Below are 12978 nucleotides of genomic sequence, written 5' to 3'. Positions count from 1 at the left end.
ATTTCAAAATGCTCTCCCCCCCTTTTCCTTCGTTTCCATCATCCGTCAACTTTCTTCATTACCGGTTCTTGATTTTCCGGCGGCGTCGACAACTTCTATCAGTCCGGCGACGACAACTGGCCGCCGGTGCAAGAGTCGTCTCTCTGGGGCTCGTTTTTAGGGTTCTTTAAATCATCACTTACGTCTCTTTTCGAGGAAGGAACCTTCATGGCTGTTCGCAATCTAAGGAATCGCCGGATTGGAGCGCACGAAGTCAGAACAACACCTTGGGAAGAAACGATTAAGATAGAATTCAAAATATTCACACTGAGGCTAGGAAAGGATGGTCGCTCTATATGGTGGGCTGAAAAAACTAGGAAATCCAGCTATCTGATGGACTTCGAAGGTGAGGAGGCGCGTTGGTTCAATCTCCGACTCAAGGAACACATTAGCTCACCATTTTCAGGTTCGGGTTCTCAACGCTTCAGAGGTAGGAATGCAGTCTTCATTATACAGAGTTTCGCCAACAGCAGAGGAAGATATTTAGAGGTTTCCAAATTTAATAAGAACGGCAGAAAACAGATTACCATCGTACCAAGTGGATTAAGAGCTGAAGGTTGGATTAATATCTCAATTGCACTGGATAAGTTGACGACAAGCGGGCATCAGAGGAGGGCTAATCAGAGCAATGATCAGTCTAGTGACGGCCAGTTGATGCATAACACACCCAACAGAAATTTGACAAGGACCTCCAACGGTGAATTGATGAGAAATGCAGAAGTAATTGATGAGCAGCGGGTCCAGCAAAAATGGGATGAAGCAATAGTAGTCTCCAGAGTTAAAGTCAATGATTCATGGCAGCGTATTGAAGGGGTATTAAGGATTTCAACAAACAAAAATGTCAAACTCTTTCCGTTCCAGGCTAATAAAGCTCTATGGTGGCCTTCCACTGCGGAGGAAGCTTCTTTTTATGTCAATCTGAAAAGGGGATTCTTTGACCTTGGAGTGACATTATTGTTTGAACGATGGTCCAAAGACATTGACACTCTGCACACGGTAGAAGCATGCTGTAACAGCTGGATCCATATCTATGGATTACCTTGGGAGCTATGGTCCCCGGCATCATTTAATATCATAGGAGAACAATGTGGGGGTTTGTTGGCTATTGGTGTCGACACTTTACATTTCAGAGATCTTGGTGCGGCAAAGATTAAGGTGAAAGGAAATGAAGGAGGGTTTATTGATACTAAGATGCAAGTTCAGCTACAAGGGAGTATTATAGAAATTAGAATTAAAGTGGAAACTTTTGATCCTAATGGCTATGATAACTATGAAAAGCAGACTTACGCTCAAGTAGTAGTGAATGGGAGGAAAATCTTAGCGGGGTGGGGGAACAAGAATATATACAGGACATTAGCAGAAGAGGAAGCAATCAAAAGCATTCGGGACAAGGACAAAGATAAAGATACCAAAGCAACTCAAGCCGGACAAGGAAAAGAATCGATCAACGTCGGATCAGTAGGAAGAGCGTGCAGCACGGGGGATAATATGGAAGAGGATAGGGGTGTTAGACCTCCTTCAAAATCTGTTATCATTACAAACACAACGTCTGAACCAAAAAACCAAACATCCAAGGCAAAGGCAATGAAGATACTGAGAAACCTTGATCCAAAAGAAGCACATAAATTCAGATGTTCTTCTATTGCTTCTGTGCTTATTGACCAAGGTGATGAGATTTTCAACAGGGAGGGATCAGATTTAAACAACAATATATTCAACAAGTTTGGGAAAAGCTATTACAGAAAAAGGAAAAAGGACAGCACACGAAGTACAGAAGGAATAAAATTAGGGGGGCATTTTGTATCAGACATTCATGTCAGGGCTCTGTGGGAAGATGGAAGCTGGTGACGCCGAAGGATCTGAGGAAATCGCATTTGAAGACTCTCCAGAAGAATTATCTGAAGGGGAATTTGACTCATCAGATACAGGTACAATGGGCTACATTAGCTCGGAAGCTCCAGAAACCGATGAAGATGTGGCAAAAGAAATGGATACATTGTTCTCATCACCAAAAGGAGAAATGACTTTCTCAAGCTGCAATTCATTAGAAAATCCAGCAACTTCAGTGGGACAGGTTCTTGCACAAAATCACTCTATATCTTCAATCCAGTCCTTGTCTCTAACTGTTATTTTACAATCTCCTTTTACTTACTTGGGTCTGTCTAGAGGATTTCTAGGTGGGGGGGTAGGAATAGTTGGTGGAAAGCCAGGTAATGGGAAATGCATACCTTCAAGGAATGTGATGGAGAAAAGGATAGTGGAAGTAAGAGAGGAGGCGACAAATGGAAAAGTTATCAGGTGTGGAAGAGGGGTCAAGATGTCAAATGGCAGTTTAAAGAAGGAATTGTACAGACTTCAGTGTGGTATAGATTACGAAAAAGGTGCTACTTCGAGGGGTCCCAGAGTGTTACAATGAAAATATTTTCATGGAATATACGAGGTGGAGGGGCTGCACGAAGAAGACAGTTGGTAAAAGTGATCATCCGCAAAGAAAAACCAGATATTGTTATACTACAGGAAACAAAACTTGAGAGGGTGGATAGAAAATTTGTGACAAGTGTGTGGAAGTCAAGATTCGTAGAATGGGTATGTCTACCTTCAGTGGGAAGATCGGGGGGCATTATTGTGATGTGGGATCCACGAGAAGTCTTAGTTACCAACAACCTAATTGGGGAATTCTCGGTGTCAATTGAAATAAGAAGGAATGATGATATAACCTGGTGGTTCTCGGCAATATACGGACCGGTGAAACCAAGAGACAGAGAGTTATTTTGGGATGAATTGGCGGGGTTGAAATCGCTTTGTGGGGTTAATTGGTGTTTGGGAGGAGATTTCAATGTGGCAAGGAATGTGGGAGAAAAAATTAACAGTCAATCATCAAATACAAGCATGGCATGCTTTGATGCTTTGATAGAAGAGTTGGAACTCGTAGATCCTCCGCTGCTGAACGCTAAATTCACGTGGTCTAACTACAGAACGGAACCGATTTGTTGTCGGTTAGATAGATATCTCTTCTCTAGGGGATGGTCGATTTTATTCCCCGATTTCAGACAAAAGGTGCTACCTAGAATCACGTCTGATCACTGTCCTATTGTGCTTGATACCGTGAAAACACGCTGGGGGCCAGTACCTTTCAGATTTGAAAATGCTTGGATGACTCACCCAGAATTCAAAAAACAGGCGGAAACTTGGTGGAGCAAGGAGGGAATCCAAGGATGGGAGGGATACAAATTCATGCATAAGTTAAAGACGTTAAAGGCAGAGGTCTCCAAATGGAATAAAGAAGTCTTCGGGGATGTCAGAGTGAAAATTCAAGACCTGAGTGACAAGATTAATCAACTGGATAGGCTTGAGGCAGAGGGACTATGGTCTGAAGAGCTACACGCTGAACGGAAGAAAGCAAAATGTTCGCTGGAAGAATTGTCTTTTAAACAATTTCAACTAAACAGCCAAAAAGCGAAATGTTCATGGCTCAAATATGGGGATCAGAATTCCAATTACTTCCACTCTTTATTGAATAAAAGAAGAAACAGAGCAATGATCGATAGATTGGAATTGAGTGATGGCAGTATGGTTACGGACAGAGGACAAATCGAACAAGAAATCTTGGAATTCTATGCGGGTTTGTTCAGAAAGACGGGAGGTGATGTAGTGAATTTCGAGGACGAAGGGAGAGGTCTTCAAGGTATAGAATGGAATCCTATACAACACACATTCGCAGATGAACTAGAAAAACCTTTTGATGAGGCAGAAATTAAGAAGGTGGTGTTCGAATGCGATGGTAATAAAGCACCGGGGCCGGATGGATTCACAATGGCATTTTATCAAAAAAATTGGGAAACAGTGAGGGAGGATTTGTTAAAGGTATTCGACGAATTTTTTAACAACGGGATCGTCAATGGAATCACGAATGAAACGTACATATGTCTCATCCCAAAAATAAGAGATGCAAGACGGATCAAAGATTTTAGACCAATCAGCTTGATTACGAGTTTGTACAAGATCGTGGCTAAGGTATTGACTACGAGACTGAAGAAGGTCATGTGCGATACCATTGCGGAGAATCAGTCTGCTTTCATAAGAGGAAGACAGATATTGGATTGTAGCCTCATAGCGAATGAGATTGTTGAGGAATATCGAAGGAAAAAGAAGAAGGGTTGGATCCTAAAAATTGACTTGGAGAAAGCTTACGACAATGTTGATAGACAATTTCTAGATTTCGTGTTGGATAGAAAAGGATTTGGGGAAAGATGGAGGAGGTGGATTAGAGGATGTGTATCGAATGTCAATTTCTCGGTTTTTATCAATGGAAAACCGTGTGGGAAAATCAAAGGAGAGAGAGGCTTGCGACAAGGTGATCCGTTGTCTCCCTTTCTGTTCAACATTGTCGTTGATGTGTTGGGGAGGATGATAGACAAGGCAAAGGTGGACAACAAGGTCAGGGGACTTCAAGTTGGGAAAGATAAAATTGAGATATCACACTTACAATTCGCGGACGATACACTTTTCTTCGCAAATAAAAGAGCTGATGTGGTAGCAATTGTGGAGTTAATAAAACAATTTGGAACAAGCTCAGGGCTGAAAATTAATTTAGGAAAAAGTGTGGTTTTGGGATTGAGTTGCTCGGATGATGAAGCAGAGGACTTGGCAATAACTTGTGGGTGCAAAAAAGAAAATTGGCCAATCAAATATCTTGGACTACCATTGGGAGGCAACCCCTCAAAGCTGCATTTTTGGGAACCGGTACTTTCTAAAATGCACAACAAATTAGCAAGCTGGAAAAAATCGTTCCTATCAAGGGGGGGAAGATTCATCCTGATAAATTCAGTATTAGGAGCGATGCCATCGTACTTCATGTCATTGTTTAAGGTTCCGAAAAGTGTCGCAAAGTCTATGGAAAAAATAATGAGGGACTTTCTTTGGGATGGTGCTGACGGGGAATACCATTGCCATGTGGTTAGATGGAAGCAGGTAAGCAAACCAAAGGAAATGGGAGGGTTGGGAATGGGAAATATTTGTCTAAGGAACAAGGGTTTACTTGGTAAGTGGTGGTGGAGAAATTCGGTGGAAAAGGAGTCATTGTGGAAAAAAGTGATTATGAGTATCTACGGCCTACATGATAACGGATGGGATTTAGGTTTGGCGGAGAAGGTGACATTCAGAAGCCCTTGGAAGTGTATATCCCGATCATACCAGGCTTTCCATCAGCTAGTTAGGGGGGTGCTGAGACAAGGTAACTTAATTCGTTTCTGGGAGGATGTTTGGGTGGGTGAGTTATCGTTTAATGTACGGTTTCCATCTTTATTTCGAATTTCTTGTTTTGTTAACAAACCAATTAGTCATTTCGTAGAATTCGTCATTTCTGGGGGTATTTCAACAATTATTTGGGATGTGAGATTTAGAAGAGCTCTTAGCGAGGGTGAGATTCACGAGTTCACAAACTTGATGTCAGTGTTAGATCGAGTCAAATTGCAGGAAGGGGTTCAGGACTTTAGAGTGTGGTTGGGGGACGTTTCGGGGATCTTTTCGGTCAAATCTTTTTACGGGTCTTTCTTTCAAAACCCTTCCTCTATTTTTTTCAACTATTACAACAGCATTTGGAAAGTTCATGTCCCACAGAAAGTCAGGATTTTCTCATGGATAGTAAGCTTGGGGAGGTTGCCGACATGTGATTCTGTGCAGAAAAGGTGGAAGAATTGTGCCTTAAGACCGCAATGGTGTTGTCTATGCCGAAATCATGAAGAAAGTCAAGATCACATTCTGTTACATTGTCCTTTCGCAACAGGTATTTGGAATAAAGTGCTAAATGAGCTGGAATTTCAATGGGCTGCGCCAAGACATGCAAAAGATTTACTTCTTGACAACTCTTGGTATCCGTTCGCGAACAAATTTAGAGAGTTTTGGTTTATCATCATTCATACCATATTGTGGACAATTTGGTTGGAAAGGAACAAAAGGATATTTCAAGATGCTTACGAGTCAAATGACCAAGTATGGGAGAGAATAAAATTGGGAGTGGCCACTTCGACGGTCAATCTTACTCAGTATCAACATCTAAGGGCCTCCGATCTCTATAGGGACTGGAAATTTGTATGGTCTTGAGTTTTTGTTTTGTGTTTGGTGTGATTAAACATGTTCAAAACTTTGTGGTAGTGTAGGAATGTTGCGGATTACTCATCCGTACATATGATGTAATTAATCCCTAAACTAATAAAATTTGTTTCTTATCAAAAAAAAAAAAAATATCTATGCGCCATCTTGGAGTAGGGTGTAGAAACAGAGATTTATCTATTTATAGATAGATAGAATTGATTTATATCTTTTTGTATCTTTTCACATCACTAGGTTGGTGGAGATGATTACGGACCTATTGTAATATGTTGAACACCTTTGTTTTGTTTTCATAATCAGAGAAATCAAATAACTTTTCTCATTTCATTCTACAGTAACTATCAGACAGTTATATCTGAACAGATTTGTGAATACTATGAGTTTTAGCTTTAGTGTGGGTGGACCCAACTGAAGTGGGATGTGCAAGTTGTTGTATTCTCCAAAATTTCTAGGGATATCATCCTGCAAAGGAAGGAGGGATGTCAAAGGATTTCCTTTAAACTTCCTTGAACAAATATGGACTTATTTACATTATAGCATTTTTATTATTACTTGATTACTCAGCCATCAGCTTAGCCTTTCACTGAGATTCTTCTGCACATCATTAAAATCATTTTAAAGTTTTCTATGAAGCCCAGCTAATTGAGAATCCTTATTTCAAATTTTCAATAGCTAACCTAGCTGAAATCAAGCTTGCTGTTTCCAAAATCTAAAAATTTTCAGTGGTGTTTAATCAACCTTTTTCTAACCCCCTACCGATCTTAACGGTAAGTCTCAATTTGTGATTTTGTTGAAGAGTCCACCTGAATAAAATTCACTGATTATGTTCAATAGATCACATTTTATGAGATCCCAATTCCCAACCTTCTGGAAAGATCGATCTCAAGAGTGAACACGCCAAGCTATAATATCTTTTTTTGATAAGGAACATAACACGCCAAGCTATAATCTCTTATTGCCATAAAATTGAATATTGGCCCTTGTAAATAATGTTTCTCCAGCTCTTCTGCTTGAAATGAGGAGGTTGGGGTCCTCTTTTAAGCCCTAGACACCTAAGAAACTCCTACCTCGTAAGGGATATAGTAACTTGGTAAAACTCTACTAGAACTTCTAAAGTAATCAACTTAAATATCATTGTCTAGGCCTTTCTATGAAATTATAAAATAGTTTCGATTTAGCATCTACATCCTTACACAAACTAAACTTGAAATTCGATTTCACGGCTCCAACTTTATTAAATACCAGTTTGTTCCATTATGTTTTCAACTAGATTATTTTCCAAGCACGCTCCTAACTACGATCCATCGACCCTTCTTTACTACAAAGACAGGATATTTTCCCAAGAATGTCCTCTAACCTGATTCTATTGAGATTGAAATGATTCTTACTTCCAAATAAGATCTTGTCCTAAGTTATTCATCATAATCCATCTTGGGCAGTCTAGAAAACAAACTCAAAAACTTTGAATCCTCCAAGCGCTCGCATATTCTATAATCTGAAAGAAGTTGGTCCCCACTTGGCAATAGATAAATAATCGAGGATATATCTAACAACTTTTTGTCTAATCAAGCCATACATCTCTATAAAATGGTAAGCATCAAAAATCGATATATGGTATCATATTTAAAATTCGAATGGTTAAATGTGCATTATGAAGTGGGCATTTATAGTTCTAGTTTACTTATCAACTAATTAAATATTCTAATAAAAGACAGTTTCTTATAAAAATATATGTATCATGCATCTGATGATTCATAGACTATTTGGCTACATTATTTTGATTAATGTTGGGACTTTGTAAGATAAGGTAGAGAAAACTTCTCAAATTATGTACAGTTCTATGGCTTCAACTTTCAATCGTTTCTTTTCCTACTCGATGGCTTTGTTCTCCAAAATTATGATCTTGCGGTTCTCATAATATACTTCTAGGAGTAACAAAACATTAAATAATTTTCAATTCAGAATATGCTAGAAACTTAACTTCCCCGTAAATGAGAAGAAAGTGCTAGCCACGTGATACAAAAATTGAACAAGTAAAATAGGAGGCAACAAGATCAAGAGCATAAGAAACAATACCCATTAACAATTTGTTTCATAATCGTCAAACTTGAAAACTTCAAACCAAATAGAACTTCTTCCTGAAAAAATCCAGAATGTAGAATAAATATACTTTCATTAATTTTTCAATAAAGTATACCGAAATCTTGGGAAAAATTCAACAGCATAACACCAATATCTTGTAAAAAAAATTAACATCATGGTGAAGAGATCATAATAACAACTCCCAGAGCAAGAGACCCAAGAAACACACATCCATAGGAAAACAACTTAAATGCCCTCGCATATTTTTAATATGCGAGGAAGAAATGCTAGATAAGGTAATCTTTAAAGCAAATATTTTTGTTCAAAAGATAATTGTTTGGGGAATAGATGAAGCAACAAAGGTATAGGTTACAACCTCCATATACTTATAATAACACAAAATTTCATCAACATCAAGTACACAAGAGCAAAATTTTTAGGAGTGGAAGCAAACATACCCTTGCAGTTAGTGAATCACGATAGAGAACATGAACATTTCTGATCGACAATTGAATGCTATCAAGAATCTGGTCAGGAAGCATGAGGCAGAAGAGAAAAGAGCCCCGGTTAGGTAAAATCTACTGCATTATACTAGTTATACATACTGATTAAAATTTATCTTCTTTCCCACAAAAAGTACTATATATGCTTCCAGTTGTGCAGGACATGACTGATGCCACTATTTACAGGGATTTCAATGATGTGGGGTAAAAATCAAATTTCATCAACGCCTAAAGAAAGTGCAGCCTATTTGATTACAAAACTTATAATATCACAACAAAAAGCATACCCAAATCATCATTAAAAAATTAGGCTATGCAAAGACAAATATGTGACTACAAAGTACCTATTTAATTTGGCAAAAGCCATGATAATCTTGTACTTCCTAGCTACAACAAACTTTTGAAGACAAGATCAAAAGAGATCAACTCAAAATAATTACAATCTACTGCTCCTACCTATAAATCTAGATGTCGTCGGCACAAGAAAATGCCGCATCAATTTTTTTTTGGAAAGAATAACCATCTATCATCATCATCATTCAAACCTACGCTTTTTTATCTAATAAAACAATCAAAATTCCTTTGCCACGTGTTTGGATTCTGGATTCTGAAAAATAAAGTGAAAAGAAAAAGGAAATCAATGAAACAGATTTTATTCACATTTTTCTACATAGGACAAAATAAGAAACTAAAAGTATAATTAGCAAAAGAAATACTAAAAATTCGTAATACAAGCATTTCCTTATATTTTCCTTTATGATCAAATAAATGATCATGTCCTCTACAGAGTTATCTCCAATAGATATCATGATATATATAGCTGATTGAAGAAGAGGAGGTCGCATCACATTCGACAAGCGTGATATAGTGGACTAGGTGACTGCTTGAATAAAGAAAACCATTTGCCATGAGAAGGAGATATGATGTGCACGGATTAAGAAATGGAGGCAGTTGCAGCACTAACAACAAGTGCAAGAGTTAGACTGTAGTGTTTTGTGAGGGAGGGTGTACAGGTAAAGATGAGACAGAAAGAAGGTTAAGGGCAGAAATTGTGTGTATGTTTGTGAGGATAGGCGCATGTGTGAACGCATACAGCAGTCATGAGTTAATGACACCAGTCACCAAGTAAAGAAAGCACGTGGCAGTTCTGTTTAAACAGATACTGCCAAGGCTTGAAAGATCTGCAATAAGATAACATAATGAGGAGATACTGAAAACTGATTTCTTGTAGCTAAGAAGCCAGACAACAACCAGTTTCAAAGACAAGAAATATTACTCGATCATATGATGAGCTGTCGCATGAATAAGCCGCATAAGATATATAACAATGTAACATTAAAGGTTTTATGGATTTTGTTGAGAAATTTAGTTGTAATTATTATCTCTCTTGATAATTAAATACACCCCCATTGTCTCATTCAAACGTGATACAATTATTAAGATAGCGAACTTCAGCTTTTTGCTAGATAAAAAGTGCTCAAAGGAACAAATAGATTCAAAGTATTTTCATCATCAACATAAGAATTACAATGAGCAGCTTGTGCCTATGCATTACCTTGGCTGTGATGTATGAGTTGAACGATTTTCCCGTTTGATTATCTGCAAGAAAGAAACCTCTCGTGACCCAATGGAAAAACAATCATCCACCGAACAAAACAAATATTACTTTTGAAGTAAATACCAAATATGATAGAAAAACACTACAGCAACTGTTGATTAAGGATAAGGATCCAAAAAAGGCACACAAGAAAGTTTAAGAAAAAAAGAGAGTGATTCATCAAAATCATATATTTCTGTTTGTAAATTTCCCCTGTTCACCACTCACATCAGTGGTCGATTTTGTAGTTCATTGTATCTTTTGGTCGATTTTGTTGGAGCGCAACAGTAGAATATTCATTGATATATCGGAGTCGTTGGACGACGTATGGGAGAAGATTAAATTCTGAGTTGCGAGTTGGACGACTAAGATATCACAGTTTAATCACCCGTTAATATCGGATCTTGAAGGGATTGGAAATTTATTTGTTACTAACGATATTGTAGTTCCCTGATTTGCGTGGTGTCTTGTGGATCACTCATCTAATATCTTTGTAAACTTCTTTCTTATTATAATAAAATCATAGTTTTCAATCAAAAAAAAAGTGTATTTGGCATCTTCTAAAGGTCTAGTGAGTAGTAATAGCGTGTGTTTGTAAATCAAAAATGATGATGGGGTGATGGTGGCTGTCTAATGATGAAAATATTATTGAGAAACGGAAAACTCAAATTACAAAATGACTCCCGCAGTTGTTCATGCTCTGCATACTATATTTCTCTTTCAATTGGACTTTCAATGCAAGAATGACAACAACGATATTATTATGTTCAATAAATACCAGATAAGGAACATAGAATCAAAAATGAAAATGCTCACCACATACACGTCGCGATAACTTAGCAAGTTCTGCCGCAGCAAGTTGCGCCTTTTTGCTAGCAAATTCTCTTCTTTCAACAGCATCCATGCACCACTGCTCAGAGTAAAAAATTAGAAGTGGTCATCCAAATGGTAGTGAAAGAAACTGCCTAATGACTGGCAAAATATATAGTCATTAATGACCTTATGATCCCATTACTGACCGTCAAAAAGGGTAAAAGAATGGAAATGATTAAAAAAGTGGGGGGGATATATGTTCTAAATTTGACAATTACCAGATAAATTGCATTTTACACATTTATGGAATAACAGTCTCAGAGACTAATTCAATATACATGATGCTAAGACAGAATTACATCTTTGTCTTCACGCTGGCTGACACAAATATATATATCCTCTAATATGATAATGACGGGATCCCAACCAAGTTTCTTCCATGGAATTTTGATGCTCAACTTCCCAATCCGACCTATAAGACGAATTAGTTGAGGTCTTGTTAGAAACGCAGATGTAGAATGAAAAAGTCAACTCAAAACATGAAAAAAAATTAGCATAAACATGTCCCAGTCTTGAAGAGCACAGATAGCAAGCATAAATCATGTAAACAAACTCAATTTTCAAGACCATACACCAAAGTGTATGGGATAATGTAGCAGAACTTCAAATCTATAAGCATACCAACATCAATCTCCCAATAAATTCTTAAAATATAATATGGATTCCAAGTACACGTGTTTATCTTTTAACAATGTTTTTTATCATCTCTCAAATCTCGAGAAATCCAATTTTGTAATTTGACTTGATAAACCAGATCACCCAAATCGCATAAACTATTTCTACACCAAAAGTTGTATGTTCTATCGACAAACTGCCACAACAATAAATTAATTCATGCATTCCCTAATGATTTCCCTCAAGGTCCTTGATAATGAAGCCATCATCATTCATTGCTTCAAACTACATCATTGCCAGTACAGTGATTCATGGCACAAAAGCATACATGGACACGTCTATTGACCTTGTACTCTTTCCTACATAGATCACCCTCAAAAAACTTCCTTGTACAATGTTCGACTGTTTCACCCAGTCATGTTACAAATAGCCATAAGCCTGTAAGGAGCATAGGGGCTGATACAATCTCAGTTCTCTTAAACAGGGTAAAATATATTCTGTTATTATATTTCACATCTCCCAGTACTGGCTGATGACACTAGTTCATTATAGAAATTAGAACATTTCCTCCAAAGAGGAATGTCAATAGCTGCATTTTCTAGTCGAATTAAAGAAGTTTCAAGCTCCAAGTGACCATGCCATCAATAGTTAGGAGACCTGGACACTCAAATGGAAAGTTTTTCTTGAATTTTGTGGTTTTCCACACGTCTTTAAAACCTAATGCGATGTGATTTTCCATATTGACAAAATCGCATGTCTCGAGCAATGTTTTCATAAGCGGACCGGCAATCGAAGCTGTGTACCTTAAAATAGTGGATCAATCGGACCAGCTATCAAATACAAGTACATATATTTTTTAAACAAAAATAAATAAATCAAATAAGCTCTAATACAACTAAAATAAATATAAGAAATAACTGAATTCTAGAAAAATTTAAAAAAAAGGTGAATCGGTACATACATAAAATCAAAATGACAAATATAAGTATATATATTTTTTAAACAAAAAAATAAATCAAATAAGCTCTAATACTACTAAAATAAATATAAGAAATAATTGAATTCTAAAAAATTTAAAGAAAAGGTGAACCGGTCCGACAGGTTTTGACCGGTAAAACGATTTTCGAGCATGGCCTGGACCGGACCCAGGGCTGGTCA

General features: G+C 37.5%; 1 protein-coding gene across 2 annotated transcripts in view; it reads right to left on the bottom strand.

The window, feature by feature from the left end:
* Positions 1-12978, bottom strand: part of LOC140816609 (intermembrane lipid transfer protein VPS13) — a 98519-nt gene that overhangs the window by 80390 nt on the left and 5151 nt on the right. For both annotated transcript variants that reach the window (XM_073175991.1, XM_073175992.1), the window contains exons 3-7: positions 11505-11617; positions 11149-11242; positions 10291-10334; positions 8691-8759; positions 8227-8288 (exon numbers count right to left, since the gene is read on the bottom strand). In XM_073175991.1, the coding sequence (XP_073032092.1) occupies positions 8227-8288; positions 8691-8759; positions 10291-10334; positions 11149-11242; positions 11505-11617 (382 nt within the window). The remainder of the gene's footprint in view (positions 1-8226; positions 8289-8690; positions 8760-10290; positions 10335-11148; positions 11243-11504; positions 11618-12978) is intronic.

Source organism: Primulina eburnea, chromosome 16, assembly GCF_022965805.1.
Source record: "Primulina eburnea isolate SZY01 chromosome 16, ASM2296580v1, whole genome shotgun sequence".
Classification (NCBI taxonomy): domain Eukaryota; kingdom Viridiplantae; phylum Streptophyta; class Magnoliopsida; order Lamiales; family Gesneriaceae; genus Primulina; species Primulina eburnea.
Note: the sequence above shows the minus strand (reverse complement) of the source record. Positions and strands in the feature narration are given on the sequence as shown.